At 38.5% G+C, this 15,280-nt stretch overlaps 3 protein-coding genes across 3 annotated transcripts; all 3 read left to right on the plus strand.

Annotated features, from left to right (window-relative positions):
* The first annotated feature begins 304 nt into the window (after positions 1-304).
* LOC121752589 (cysteine-rich receptor-like protein kinase 29) lies at positions 305-1,074 on the plus strand. The gene is made up of 4 exons (XM_042147712.1): positions 305-497; positions 549-779; positions 853-921; positions 998-1,074. The coding sequence occupies exons 1-4, from the start codon at positions 305-307 to the stop codon at positions 1,072-1,074; spliced, it is 570 nt and encodes a 189-aa protein (XP_042003646.1).
* A 49-nt stretch (positions 1,075-1,123) lies between these two features.
* On the plus strand, positions 1,124-2,433 carry LOC121751447 (probable serine/threonine-protein kinase PBL16). Its single transcript, XM_042146196.1, has 3 exons — positions 1,124-1,212; positions 1,295-1,620; positions 1,913-2,433. Exons 1-3 carry the CDS (start codon positions 1,137-1,139, stop codon positions 2,309-2,311), a joined length of 801 nt encoding a protein of 266 aa, XP_042002130.1. The 5' UTR covers positions 1,124-1,136; the 3' UTR covers positions 2,312-2,433.
* A 3,424-nt stretch (positions 2,434-5,857) lies between these two features.
* Positions 5,858-7,150, plus strand: LOC121751147. The gene is made up of 5 exons (XM_042145864.1): positions 5,858-6,140; positions 6,229-6,290; positions 6,406-6,472; positions 6,583-6,641; positions 6,798-7,150. Exons 1-5 carry the CDS (start codon positions 6,083-6,085, stop codon positions 6,954-6,956), a joined length of 405 nt encoding a protein of 134 aa, XP_042001798.1. The 5' UTR covers positions 5,858-6,082; the 3' UTR covers positions 6,957-7,150.
* The last annotated feature ends 8,130 nt before the right edge of the window (positions 7,151-15,280 follow it).

A 15,280-nucleotide genomic window follows, 5' to 3' on the forward strand; every position in this document is an offset into this window, starting at 1 on the left:
GTGTATAATATATATGTTGATTAGCATGTCTTTTTTTGTTTTTTTATTTGCCGCTAGACTAACTAATGACTAAGTCTATGTAACATATCAATCAAAATTTAATAACAATAGTAATTATTAACATGCAGTTGGCCGGCTATACAAAAAAGTAAATTGACCATTTTTCTCCAATTTTTCTCTCATTTCAAACAACACCAACCGCATTTCTTCTTTCTCTTACTCCTACTATAGGCAATTCCATGCAAAAAAGAGGAAGATGATTCAGTAGTTGATATTCAAAGCTCTTGTACTTTGAAGATAAAACATGGCAAATAGACAATATTTTTCACCAGCTTCAGCACCTTTAGTAGCTCTCAACCTTGGAAATGGATCAAGCAAGAAACCTATATTAGGTGGAATTTTGATTGCCATTATACTAGTATTTGTTGCAGGCTGGTTATATTTTTGTTTCAAAAGGAAGTTGTATCCCAATCTCAGGCTATACAGGAAGCAGAAAGGTTTGTTCATATACATAAATTAATCTTCAGTTTTTTTATTAAACAAAGTAGGTCACTCTAGTCCTTGTGAGCAAGCAGGGAAACAAGACGCAAAGAAGATGAAGTTGAGGCGATTTCGTTTGGAAGAACTGCAGAAGGCTACAGAGAATTTCAGCCAAGAATTCTTGATTGGTCGTGGATCGTTTGCTAACGTCTATCGCGGTACATTTCCTGTGGAGGGAACTCTAGCAATCAAGAAGCCTCATTCTGAAGCATACACAAGCATTGAAGATTTCAGAAATGGTAAATTTATTCATTTAGTAAGTAGTTATCTATAAACTATAGTCATTCATTTTTGTTAATTTTTTGGAGGCAGAAGTGAGATTGCTGTCAAAAGTGAAGCATGAAAATCTGGTTGCATTGGTGGGATTCTGTGAAGAATCAGGCAAGAAAAGATGAATAAATGTTGGTATATTAATTAGTTGATTTCACTAATTGACTTGGTGATTAATTTCTTGCAGGGCCAAAGGAAGCAAAAATCTTGGTCTATGAATATGTGACTAATGGCTCATTACTAGACTACATCATTGGTAATTAATTAAGTCAAGAAATACCTTAATCAGCCACAAATATCCAAACTTTTCAATTGATCTTAACAAAATGTGTTTGTTAGGGAGGGGAGGGAGGAGTTTAACATGTAGGGAGAGAGTAAAAGTAGCCATTGGAGCAGCTAAAGGTACGCCCGCGATCCCCTACAACTACAGCATCAACATTTTGTGTGCAGCAAATCTGTACATGTTTGTTGTTGGTGATGCCAGGAATAGGCCATCTGCACGAAGGGATTAGCCCGAGCATCATCCACCGCGACCTGAAGCCGAGCAACATCCTAGTTGGAGAGGGGTTTGAGGTGAAGGTGTCGGATTTCGGGCTTGTTAGAACAGGGCCAGATGGTGATGAATCACATGTGACCAGCAAGGTGAAAGGGACAATAGGGTACCTTGATCCAGCATATTGCACAAGCTTTCATCTCTCTCCATTCACTGATGTCTATAGCTTTGGAGTCATACTTCTGCAACTTCTCACTGCTAGACCTGCACTTGACTCTGCTAGGGCTACTAATTCTACTTCTCACATCATTGATTGGGTATGTCATACTTTAAATATCCTAGCTACTATGCAAATATATGTCTATTTAGGTCATAATTTACTTATATGTTAGGAACTTTGAGAAGTGAAAATCATATGATCAGTTCTTTGATACATTAATATCACTTGGTATCACAAAACATATTAGTTCCTTATATAGAGTCACAAGTGATATTCATGAATCATCGAACTGATATGTTTTTGGATAGTTATGTGTTCTGATTTTAAGAAAAGTTATAAAATAAACTATCTCTTATAGTGAGATCATAAATAATTATGATTATATGCAGGCAAGATTGAGCATTGAGGAGGGCAAGATTATAGATATCTTGGACACAAATCTTCTAGTGCAAGGTTGCTACATGGAAATGATGCTGAAAATGGGAGAGATTGGTCTAAGATGTGTGGTAAAAGTGCCCAAGGAAAGGCCTGCAATGACTCAAGTGAGGCAAGAACTGGAAGCGGCGTTGGAGGCGGCCGAGGAGGCATCCCCGGACCACACTCCGCGAGACGATCCGGCGGTATCAGTGGGGGGAGATGGGTGGGAAAGTGGTAGGACTCATCGTTCATCTCATAGCGTTGTGAGTGTTGATGGGATTGGGCTTGAGAGGTTTCATGTGGACATGGATAGTGTGTCTTTTCAGAGTGTGAATTTGAGATGTTTAGAAACAAGTATTAGTATGGATTAGTATTTTAGGACCACTACAGTCTACATATAAACAACCACGTGTACTATGTTGTTTATCAATGTCTTATTTAGATATACGACAAATAATTAAGCATGTAATTTTGTTAGTTTAATTTTCTGTTTAGTTGCCCATATGTTAGTTTTTGAAAATTGATTGTAATACTTATATCACCCTTTAACCTTAATTTAGTATCAGTAATTAATCTTCCTACAAATACGATATCCAAATTATATTACGTAGATCAAATTCAATAATACTTTAATAGTCTCCTACTATAAGAGGGGGAAAAGAGTTGGGTATTCCATTATGAGAAAGAAGTATACATAGTCGTTAATAGTTACTTATAGTAGAAGACAAGCTCTAACAACATCAATGTATATTTAGTAATCGGTAGGCCGTAGGCGGTAGTTGCTAAATAGAAAACTAAAATGATACGACGAGGGCAAGTTAATTATTAGCAATATTTTGAATATAATACTCCCTCTATAAAAATTTAAAAAGGTTTTATTCTGTTTATTAAGTGGAGAGGAAAAATTTTTTAAAAATAAAAATATAATTTTTTTTAGAATAAACTAAAAATAAAATATATACCCTCTTTTTATAGAAGGAGTATACAGTACTAATAAATGACAAAAACATTAAATTAGCAAGGTGACGTGGGGGTGTTTTTGTGCTCCCTTGGGACAGCGCAGTTATATCATGTTATTAGTTGGCCACGTGGCAGATGTGGGGCCAAGACGTGGACATCCACGTGGAAGATGGGACTCTAAACCCAACACGTCATCGTTGCATTTATTACCCTGTCACTACTTCCGCATTTCCATCAGGGCACCCGCAACACTGTGTCGTTGCTGTTCCTATGCCGTTCCGGCGGAACGGTTCCGCGGCAGCACGCGTTGCGGGGTTCGTTCCGTCGCCATTCCGTGCCCATGCCGTTCCTATGCCGTGCCGCGTTCCGTTCCGGAGGAACGCGGAACGAAACGTTCCACCACGCGCTGAGGCGACGTAGCGGCCTCCCATTCGACGCGTGAAGCCCACTCGCTGCCCCGCGAGTGGGCTTCGTCCCGGTGACGCAATAATTCAATTTTTTTTAAAAAAATTCGAATTTAATAATAATAAAAAAAATTTGCAACGGTAATGTGACCGTTTTTTATATCCGTTTTGTATTTTTTTTATTTTTTATTTATTTATTTACTCTATAAATACTCCTATTTCATACTCATTTCAATCACAAACACACATCTATTCCTCTCTATAAATTCGAATTTATTTTTTTAGGATTTTAATTGTGTGCTTTTTATTTTTCTAAAAGTTTAATTTTTTTTTAATGTTGTGTGTTTTTTAATAAAGTGTGTTTGTTTTTTAATAAAGTGTGTTTATTTAAATTGAATTGGGTTGGAAATAAAAAAAATGAAATTGAATGAATAGTAATTTAAGGAACGGTTAAGGAACGGAGGGTTGCAGGTTCTGTTCCTTAGTTAAGGAATGGAGTAAAAAAGTACAGTGGGGCCCTCAAATAGTGGTTTAAGGAACGATATAGGAACGGTATAGGAACAGCGTTGTGGATGGCCTCAACACCGTCTCCTTTTATGCGTAATGCAATTTTTAGAGCATCCACAATAAGTATCCATAATAAGCACAGACTTCTGATAGGCTAGCTAAAAACTCATTTTACCACATTATCAAGGACTTGGCACATGCTGCCACATTATCAAAGACTTCCTAGTAAGCAAATAAATTCACTAATACAATTAATTCATTTTAATTATTAGTGTTTATTAATTAAAAAATGAAGTGCAATGAGTTGTAAATATAGAGTACTAAAAAAATAAAAAAAATCAGCTAGTCTATCGCTCGTCGCGCAATAGGCGGACATCGATAGGCTAGCAATCAACTAACGCCTACTGTCAGCGAATGAAAGCTCGTCCGTCGCGTTAGCCTAATGCAATAGCGAAAGTCCCCACGCCCTTCCAGCTAGCCTATGGCTAGTTCGTGCTGACGTCCGCTATTACGGATGCTCTAATAGAATTAATAATGGTTCGATTAATAATGGTTCGTCATCTATCTCGTGATGACTCGAGCCTCTGACTTAAGGTGAGAAGTGTCTTACGAATTGAGTTGCGTTTCATCATAGAGTGATACATTTTGTTTGAACTATTGTTATTGTTGTTTTGTTGATTTGTTTGTTGAAATAGTTAAAAAGCCAAATTGTGCTACAGCTTCACCATAGAATTCAAACATGATGTTGTTGTTGTGTGGGGTCCTACCCATTGCCCATTCCTGTTTGCCAGCTACGTTGAACAGACAAGCAAATTACCCTGTGCCCTAGCTCAAGAGAGAGAAAGTGAGAGGGAGATGAATGATGCCTTTACAACTTTACATGATGGTGGCTTTTGTCGGATTGCCTTAGGGTATCCGGGGTGGCGCTCCGGCCACCCCGGAGAGCTGCGGCGCTATCTATAGTGCGGAAAGAGTCTGCCCCGGCGTGGACGAATGGGAGGGGGCGGAAGGGCCATTGCCGGCTATCTCTAAAAATGCACGGTGGAGACGAAGAATCACCCAGCACCGACGAATCGGGATATGGCAACTATCCTCCTTCCCAGCCGTGGAGATCGAGTCCAACTCCCCCTCCATCTCAGCCGTAGAGATCGAGTCCCGCTCCCCCTCTATTGAATTATAGTCCAATAATTTTAATTATAATTGAATTAAAATATAAAAAATAAAATAAAGTGAAATGTGGCCTAAAAAAGTGTCCACTATTGCTGTGGAAACTTTATTTTGTAGCCGCGGACAAATCAGAAGTGACTGAGGACAAAAAAAAGTGGTTTGTCCAGAGGAAGTATCCTCCCTATTTTGGATACTCTTACTATAATCATATTTCATGCCAAATTCATATCGGCTTGCATGCCCTAATTTTGTATAAATGTCAAATAATCTGACATAAGATTCCCCTACATTTAAACGCGTTGTTGAAAATTCTCAATTTTGTCTCATTGATGATTTTATGTCATCTATATATTACTCCTTAACCCTCCCTATTGTTAGGCCTTTTAAGGTGGTGAATAATTCATTTTTATATGGTATCAGAGTAGACCCAAGTTGATATAAAACTCTTTGTCTTTGCGTGTTGAAGTCTGATGTGCATATATTCTAGAAGAAGCCCAGTGGGTCAAGACTCAAATCCAATTGCATGAACCATCTCAACCAATATGCGGTTGGTAACAGACAGTAACTCTTGTGAAATTGAGGTATATTTCAGGCATTGTTGCTGGTACCATCTTTTCATTTCACAACAAGCATTCTTGTTTGGGATTTTTAATGAAATATTTGCAAATTCAAAGAGAATGGAGCCCTCAATCTCAGTTTTGTCCACATGGGAAAACGACTTTGAAGCAACATTAAGTTGTTAACTATGCCTTATCAGGAATTTTCAACTCACTAATTTAGTGTCACTTTTCAAAGTAAGACTAATCAACTGAACAATAAATCTAACAATATTAATAAAAAAAATGATATATATGTGTCCAAATAGCATTAAAACCATGCATGTCATTGAGGAACTAGAATGGGACCATTAAGGTCTTGCACATTTTTGATTTTGCGATGTAACATGTTTGTGTATATAAACAAAAGATCTGAGCTTGGCTTGTTGTCATATATGTTGAAGGTGTAAGACATATTTTTCCTCCACATTCCAATTCTTGATTCATTTAAGATAGTTCTAAATCTGAACACTGTCCTATAAAATTATTGTTCTGTCCTAAACAAACAATGAAGTCTGCCATATCTCTGCTACTTCTATTGCTTCTCATCATTCATCAAGCTCATGGTATGTTATGTCACTAATTTTAATCATCTTCTTGAGTTTCGTTTCGTGTTCATATGTTTGAAATCTGTTAGTGTTATATACTTTGAAGGTATGGGAGTGACCAGAAAAGGAAGTTTATCTCATAGAAGTAGTCAGCAAGTCATGAGCCATGTAAGTATTTAATTCTCATCTACTTTGAGTCACACATTAAATTTTATTGAGTTTCATAACTTAGCAGACTTGATTATTAAAGAAAATCTTCCCTTTTTTCTCTTTTGTGCTATAGAAAACTCTCGAGGAAAAGACTGACAAAGATGTCGATAAGAGCGTGTGGGAAAGCAAGAATTTATCAGGTAGGAAAGAAGAAAATAAAACTTATCTTGAGCAATAGTTATCAAGATTTCTGAGCCTTAGAATGTCTTACCAAGATAACATTTTAGCCTACTATTAATCTTGTTTGCAGGAAGAGCTAGAAAACTCATGATCACACCTTCGATTCCAACGACTGCAACCGTTGCTAAGGTTGGTTAGTTTCTCAATCACATGCTGAAATTAAACACATGAAATATACAACTCCTTATCCATATATACATGATTTAATGAGAGAAAAATCTGGAGTATATAGTATGTTTGTGTTCTCTTCCTTATCCATACATGATTTTTGTGGTTCATGCACAGAATGAGAAAAGCACCAACAAAAAAACATCAGCTACAAAAGTGAATTCATCATCCATGGCCGAGCAACGGATGGCGGCTGACGAGACATATCCAGGTATACTAGACATAGCCGGAATGGATTATTCTCAGGCAAGAAGAAAACCTCCGATTCACAACTAAGCTTCATCAATTTTATGGAATAATTAAACTACGCATAGGTAAATTAGCTAGAGCAATCCTATATACTAATGTACGTGTACAAGTAGAAATCAAATATGTTAATTGTCACTTTTGTTTCGGGTTAGAAACTAAGATTTTGTAAACAAAAATATGCTGAATGCATGATTAGTTTATCGGATGTATGTTTGACACAATCTAATCTACTCTAACCCTTAGTAGTTCGTAACATAATTAGTGTAATGCTAATTGTAGGTGTAATTCATGGTGTGCTTATTGTAGCCGCCACAATCTTTTTACATGAAATCTTGTATGTGTCTCATATTCATATATCGTATTTTAATCCCCATTGATACAAAATAAATTTAGCTATTGTAATGAAGAATAGAATAGGCAAATTAAATATAGATAAATACAGGGGTTTTTTTATATAAATTAAGAATATGTAGAAGTTGTACTATAATGTTAGCAAAGAGCATCATAACATTAATTATACAGTGACATAAAGCAAATTAAGGGCACAATCAGACTAAAGAGATTATTATAGGACCATCCATGTCCCAGGTCCAGAGTAGAACAACCCAATATTGAATATATTTTGGTTTATTTATAACTAAGGGCAGAGAAAAATACCAAAATATTGATGTATCAAACTTATCATACCATAAAAATATTGAATTTCCAGTATATCATGTACGAGTAATTCTTTTTTATTAGAAGTCGTACTGACTCAGTACACATTATCTATATTAATGTAAAAGAAAGGCATGAGAAATCAATTGATAGTTCTGAAGAGTCTACATTGGTACAATACGAGTAATATTAATTGGTGAAAGAAAAATAAAGATAAAACGAATCTATTTCTATGATTAAGATTCTTGCATTAAATTAGGACCATATTGCGCTCACATATGCATACACTGTAGAAGACATGAAGTGATCAAAACGATTAATAGATGCGTATGTGTCATGTGCAATAAATATAGGTGCTTCTTCTGCACATAATAAATACTGGTAATAAATATAGATAAATTAAATGAAATATTGTATGTATCAATTGGCCATGTGTTGTCCTTGTATTACATGGATAAGAGTATTAAATGCATATGCATTGACTGTCTACAAATTTGATGATTCATCATTTCTATATGAATTGGGTTGATTTGAGAAGTGAAGCTACGATTCCGAATACAGTGCACCGTATGTAATATGTATCATTTCTCACCACATTGATGCAAGTGTGTATTTAAATCATTTCTAAATTAAATGTAGGAAAAAAAAAACCTTGCCGAAATGGAATCCACTTATGCATGCAGCATGTTATAAACTATTGTGGGGCTAATCATCCATAAACATGTTAACACATCAACAAAATATACATATTACATAGTAGTATATAGTTTATATTATTGTATGTATGTTTTTTTATTTATATTACAATAAATAATAGTACAGCATAATACATAAATGAATTCTTGGATATGTGCATTGAATCATTTACACGATAGCGTTATCATTTGTTGTTGCAGAATCGGTAAATAAATAACTGGATCAATTAATATAAAAAATCATTAATTATAAGATACTTATATTTATGCATTTTTCTATTAATAAACCTATAAAAATCATCTTATTTGAACTCCTTTGTAGTAGTAGTAGTATAATGTTTGCCTCCTCTGTGTGAGGGGATTTGGCCCGGTTTGGGCTATCGATTTTAATTGAGAGGGTTTTCTCTCTTGTCACTCTTTTTATATACTGTAATCGCTTACTATATTTTATAAAGATTTAGGTTGGAATAAATAATATATCCTCCGTCCAATAAAAAATATTATAACTTTATTTATGAATAATATGAATTTTAATACAATATTAGTAAAAGAGGATAAAAAGCGAGTAACAAATTAGAATAACTTTTTATTTTTAGTATGAAATTAATTTTGATGGATAGACGAAAAATAAAAAGATAAGATTATTTTTTGTGTACAGAAGAAGTGGGGAATATAAGCATGAAAAAAGTTCGATTAAAATAGAATATAAAATTTTGCCCAGAAAAAATGTTGTTTTTCTTTCTTTCTTTCTTTTTGAAGCAACATGTCACTATAATTTAGAAATTACTTCATTTTATTTCAAGACATTTCAACCAATAACCTTAACTTCTAAGAATCAGTCTTTTTTGGAAGAATGTTTTTTGATACGCATTACTTTAACCGCTCAAATTTTGTATACGCTCTTAATTTTATTCCCCATTTAATGTTTTCTCCTAATTAAAAACAGTAGTATTTCATTATACTAGCAACTAAACAAAATGTCCAATATATTGTCCTTTATCCTTTAAATTGCAATTGAATAGTCTCCTTTAAATTATACTCCCTCCGTCCGCCATTAGGAATCTCATTTATAGGCGGTACGAGTTTTAAGAAATGTTAAGAAAAGTAGGTGGAAAAAAGTTAGTGGAATATGAGTCGCAATTATATATATTAGTTTTAAATGAAATGTGAGTGTAATGAGTTAATGGAAGGTGGGACCCTATTATTATTTATGGTAAAAGTGAACCGGGACTCCTATTTGCGGACGGATTAAAATGGAAAAACGGGACTCCTATTCGGAGACTGAGGGAGTACTACTTGAATAACATGCAGTTAACTTATTGTCGTTTCCGTTGAATGGAAGTGAATCGATTCTTCCACATAGTGACTTAAAGCATACTCCTACAGTATCTTAATTTTACTCTATTAAAAGGTTTGAATTTGATTGCAAGAATTTCTTAATATGAGTGCTTAAAGCACACCCTGGAGCCATCATTATTTAAATGTAATTTTCCATCTAATTTAAATGATAATGACGTTAAATGAAATTTCATCTTCACTTAACTTTACTTGGAAGGCCTTTTAATTTACTGACCCATGGATAGCGATATAGCATTATATTACTCTCTTCGTCCCAACTAAATTGAATCATTTCTTTTTTGCATTTATTTTGAAAAAAAAATACTATAAATAGTTAAAATGGACATATAGTAAAGTAAAAGCGTGAATAATATAGGGAAGAGTTTTATCGACATTATTTTCGCCTTTTACTTTATTATATATCCACTTTAATTATTTTTTACAATTTTTTTAAAAATGGGTGTAAAAAAAGTGATTTAAGTTGATTGGGATGGAGGGACTAGGAGTACTTTTGTAATACCAAAAAAAAAAATAATAATAAATATAGAATTTTATTCTTTTAAGTAAGGTTTGAATTTTTGTGAATATCTTGTTTAAGATATGGTTGGTAAATCTTATTTGTTTACCTAAGCATTTGTTAGTTGGGATAATTAATTAATCAATGAATTAAGCATCCTAATTAACTAATTGTTTTCTCTCCCTCTCCCTCTCTCTTTTTCGAAAACCCCTCCCCCTCTCCCACTAATTTCTCAACCTCTCCCCACTCCTCACAACCGATCCAAAATAGAAAAAAAAAACTATCTACTCTCTCTCAACCTTTCCCTCTCACCGTCGCTCATTTCTCTCTCTCTCGAAGTTGTTCTCTCACCGGTAAGGCTTCTCTCTTTCTCCCCCTCGGTTCTCACCTTTTTCCTTTCACTCCCTCTCATCGAATCTTGGATTCTTCAAGGTGTTACTCTCTCTCGTTGTGAATCGGAGTCGGAAGAGGAAGTAAAGCGTTTGAACTACGTTTGAACTATCCGGGAAAGGTAACCCAAGACCCTAACTCATGATAATTTCGAAAACACATGCATTTAGGACGTTTTGAATGTTTTAGATGCTGAATAGGCTTTGTGATTATGTGTTTGTGTGGGGTATGTCTTCGGTGGTGACTGACAGTGGGTTCCGACCCCTTTTTGACTGAGCAAACGATCTCCTTTTAGTACGAAATTTTAACTGTTTAAACTTTGGTGTGTCTTCTGTGTGGTGTGTAAATTTCAGCTTCATTGGATGTCGGATGATTTTATAATGATTTTTGTAAGTGAACTGCGCTTTTCTGATGGATGTATGTTTTTGGGGGATGTATTTGTGTGCAATGGGGGTGATTCTGGGTGCTTCGATAGTGTGAGGTATGTGGATGTGTTTGGCCAGGGGATGGCTCGGGGAAAACAGCGTTTGGTTCGGGTGGTTTGTGTGTGTTGGCCGAGAGTTTTGGGGTTCGGCCTAGGGCAGTGTTGTGGAGAGTTTTGAAGGGTTGATCCCATGGGTTTGGGTGTGTTTTGGGATGTAGAATGTATGGTGGGAATGTCGTATAAGGTTTGAGAATCGTGGGTTGGGGGAAAACGGGTGTACACTTGATCGGGCCAGTGCCGAGCCAGTGCCGAGACAGGTGCCGCGCCAGGTGCCGAGCCAGATGCCGAGACAGACGCCGAGCCAGTGCCGAGCCATGCGGCCGAGACGGTCGGCCGAGGTGCCGAGCCAGGCGGCCGAGACGGTCGGCCGAGGTGCCGAGCCAGGCGGCCGAGACAGTCGGCCGAGGTGCCGAGCCAGGCAGCCGAGACGGTCGGCCGAGACACCGAGCCAGGCGGCGAGACAGCCGGCCGAGGTGCCGAGCCAGGCGGCCGAGACACCGAGCCAGGCCGAGACGCCGATCCTTTTTCCGAACCTTTTCCGAGCCAAGTGAGCCGTTTGCACAGTGAGGGTATGCCGGGAGTATGAGTGTTGCGTGTGTGTCGTGTGCGCGTCTTGAGTACGTTGTATGCGTGTCGGGTGCGTGCGTGGTGTGTTCCGGACGTGTGATTTTGTGTGATTGGCTTATAAGATGTTGTTAAGTGTGTGTACGTGTAACGTGCTAGATGTTGAAGTCATCCACGTAGGAATCATGCATTGTCGTTTAAACCTCGTCTTTCCTGACTCTAATTATGATATTTATTTATCTTTCAAAAGGGTGATCTTTTACGAGGAAATTGTGGTTGAAGAAGGGAACTATTTAAAAGCTAAGCAATTGAGGTGGGCTTTTCTACCCTACTATTTTGTGGGTTATCTTTAATACGGACGCTGTTCCGGAAATGTTTATGGAGATGAACTGTTTGTCTTGCCAACTGTTTTGTTTTGAAACCTATCTGAAGTGGTTTACCCCATATGTTTAATCGAATTCGGGTCTGTTGGGCTGCGAACCCTCAGGCTAGTGTACACGAGATCGGGAGCCATCTGAGAGCAAGTTGGCCGGTCTAGTTGACCTGGGGTGTGGCCACGCCCCTTGTCACCCGTTGGATCAGATAGTGTATGATGGTGGGAATAAGGGTGGCAATATCTGAAAATGACTGCGCAGTCGAATTTATGAAATATGTTTTAGTGTACTTGGGTTATTTTCTTACACTTAAAACCCCAAGGTTACACTGATATGGCATGACAAACTATGATTTTGGCGTGTGTCCACTGAGTGCAATAAGTACTCAGCCCTGCATGTTGTTTTCTTAATGTGCAGGTTGAGCGACGATGGGGATGACGGATGTTGAGCAATTAAAGTCAAAATTGTGTTTTTACTTTGCCTTTTGGATGGTGTCGTGTCGTCATACCCGACATTATCTATCTCTTGGTCTTTTCCGCTGCTTTGTAATCCGATACAATGTTTTCATTTAAACTCTGTTTACTTTAACTTTAGAAATGTCGCTACAGTACATTGTTTTGAAGTGAACTTCCTCTAATTAAACGTTTTCGGGTCAAGTATTCTTGTTCTCCCCTTTCTTCCCCGCTTCTTTATTCCTCCCCTAGTCGCGGTCACCGTACTTCCTATCCTTAGGAAATGCGGGCGTGACAACTTTGGTTGGGATGACTTTGTCGTTCTCGCGTGAGTGGATCAAGCTATATGAAAGATAACTGAACCGGATGGATCAGTTAGCAGATGTCGTTGCCACTTGATCAAGGCGATCTCGCTCTCGCCAGCCAACCAATGTAATTTATATAACTCCCGATTTGCACTACTTTAACAGTAAAGCGGCAAGTTCGGGGTCGATCCCACAGAGAAGCGTGTGTATCGAGTGTGTGAGTAGTGAATAGGGTTCGGCTGCTGCCACGCTTTAATTTTGGGAGTTTTAACTACTGAGTTTACACTAGGCACAAAGTAAACTATCTACTGGATCAAGTCACTGATTACTACTGGATCAAGTAAACGTCAGGCTGAAAATAAGAACTCAACTAACTAAGCATGCTACGGAAAACATGAAACACCTTGCCATTCAACATGATTAAACACTTGGTCAAAGATTAAAAAGCTGAACTGAACTTGAAAACAGTAAACACGAGAACGAAAACAAAACAACTCGATTTTATACTAAAAACTCATAACAGTACAGGGAACATGCGGAATGTAAAAAGATCGAAACTTTAGCTACAATGCGAGATTTAAACTAAGCTAACTCTTCGGAGAACAAAGCAAGTAAAACCGAGAGGTCCTCGGCGGGAAACTTGAGATAACACCAACAGATATCGAGAATTCTGTAGCGCTTCCTTCGGTCACCCTTTCTAACTAAACATTTATCTATCTAAATTATCTCTTGAACTGGGAAACTAAACTAAAACGTAAACTAAACTAAAGCGTCAACTAAAATGTAAAGGAAGGCTTTTTTTATGGTGGCACATTCTCTACTTATAGGCACTTCACACAATCTCCAGCTGGATAACGATCTTGGCAGAGGATATTGGCTCACGCTGTGAGCGACTCAGCGATTGCTACGTGCCTTCCTTCTAGAATGACGTCGCTTTTCAATAACAGATTCATGACTCAGCTCTGTCCTTGCGTCTCAAGTATCAGCACGTGTCCCTCTTCTATAACGCCGTCCTTGCTAATAGAATGATGCTCACCATCCAACTCATTAGCCTCACATGTCCTCCTTCTAGAATCCACTGGTCTCTTCCTTAACTGCTTGATTACTCCCCTTGATCAACTCCCCGATTTTTGGCCTTTTTTCGCCTTTTGTACTTGTTTGATCAGTTTGGCCTTGTTGCCTTGGTCAAGCGGCATTCCTGCACAATTAAGTAGCGTACTTTTTACCCCTAAACCGATGCATGAAATAGGCCTTATCAAACTTCATACACATGGACTGGTTGAAATTGTTATACAATGAGAATTGAAGTAGGGAAGGAACGAAGAAATAAATTGCAGAGAGAAAGAAAAGAATGATAAGGCCACCCGCAACGCGTTACGCGGGTAGCTCGAATCCCGTCCCTCCGTGACGAGACAGGCGCGGGACGCGTTGCAGCGTCCCGTCTCGTCCCCAGCCCGCCGAGATGCCCGGCTCGCCGAGACAGTCCGCGAGCTGTCTCACCACGCGCGCGCGCGACGTGGCGCCCTCCGGCGCGATGCGTGACGCCCACTCGTCGGCCCGCGAGTGGGTATCGTCACGCTGACGTAATAAATCATTTTTTAAAAATGATTTATTTAATAAAAAAAATTAAAATTCGAAAACAGTAATATTACCGTTTTTCGACCGTTTTCCCAATTTTTATTTTTTTATTTTTTTACTCTATAAATACTCCTATTTCATCCTCATTTTACACACAAACACACATCTATTCTTCTCAAATCATCTCTCTTTCCACTCTAATTTTCATCTCAAATAAACTCTTTTATTCTTCCCCCAAAGTTAATCGATCTAATGGATCCATATGAGCAAATGCGTCGAATAATGGAAGAATCACTTGAAGAAGATCGAAGCCGGGAGGCGGAGGAAGCCGCGTCGCCCCAAAGACGCTCCCGGACTTACATCCATCGTAACCGGGAGGAAGCTACCGCAAGGTTAGTACGCGACTACTTCTGCGATAACCCGGTATGGGGAGATACCTACTTTCGTCGCTGTTTCCGCATGCGGAAACCGCTATTTCTCCACAGCGCAAATTCATTGGCAGCCCGGGAAGAGTTCTTCCAAGAAAGGTTCGACGCCGTCAGCCGTCCCAGCCACACGACGCTGTAGAAATGTACTGCAGCAATCCGTCAGCTTGCGACTGGACAAATGGCGGATGTGTTCGACGAATACCTCCACATTGGAGAAAGCACTGGGAGAATGTGCTTGATCCAATTCTGCAAAGGCGTCCGGGCAGTCTTCACCGACGAATTTCTCTGGAAGCCAAGCACGACAGATTGCCAGTTTCTGCTCCACCTTCACGAAGAAGTGCACGGATTCCCCGGGATGCTCGACAGCGTCGATTGCATGCACTGGCAATGGAAGAATTGCTCTGTGGCGTGGAGGGGGGTCGTACACGAGCGGCCACAAAGGCACCCACCCCATTGTTATACTCGAGGCCGTTGCCGACTACCGGCTATGGATCTGGCATGCGTACTTCGGGGTCCCCGGATCGAACAACGACGTAAACGTGCTCCACCAATCCGACCTCTTCGCCGAA

The sequence above is a fragment of the Salvia splendens genome, chromosome 10, assembly GCF_004379255.2.
Source record: "Salvia splendens isolate huo1 chromosome 10, SspV2, whole genome shotgun sequence".
Taxonomy (NCBI): domain Eukaryota; kingdom Viridiplantae; phylum Streptophyta; class Magnoliopsida; order Lamiales; family Lamiaceae; genus Salvia; species Salvia splendens.

Bases quoted from the DNA above. Each gene is read 5' to 3' on its own strand.
- LOC121751447 (XM_042146196.1), top strand. From the start codon at position 1,137: ATGTGTTTGTTAGGGAGGGGAGGGAGGAGTTTAACATGTAGGGAGAGA. The intron at 1,213-1,294 runs GTACGCCCGCGA...TGGTGATGCCAG, and splicing joins AGCCATTGGAGCAGCTAAAG to GAATAGGCCATCTGCACGAA. The intron at 1,621-1,912 runs GTATGTCATACT...GATTATATGCAG, and splicing joins CTTCTCACATCATTGATTGG to GCAAGATTGAGCATTGAGGA.
- LOC121752589 (XM_042147712.1), top strand. From the start codon at position 305: ATGGCAAATAGACAATATTTTTCACCAGCTTCAGCACCTTTAGTAGCT. The intron at 498-548 runs GTTTGTTCATAT...TAAACAAAGTAG, and splicing joins GCTATACAGGAAGCAGAAAG to GTCACTCTAGTCCTTGTGAG. The intron at 780-852 runs GTAAATTTATTC...TTTTGGAGGCAG, and splicing joins CATTGAAGATTTCAGAAATG to AAGTGAGATTGCTGTCAAAA.
- LOC121751147 (XM_042145864.1), top strand. From the start codon at position 6,083: ATGAAGTCTGCCATATCTCTGCTACTTCTATTGCTTCTCATCATTCAT. The intron at 6,291-6,405 runs GTAAGTATTTAA...TTTGTGCTATAG, and splicing joins GTCAGCAAGTCATGAGCCAT to AAAACTCTCGAGGAAAAGAC. The intron at 6,473-6,582 runs GTAGGAAAGAAG...TCTTGTTTGCAG, and splicing joins GGAAAGCAAGAATTTATCAG to GAAGAGCTAGAAAACTCATG.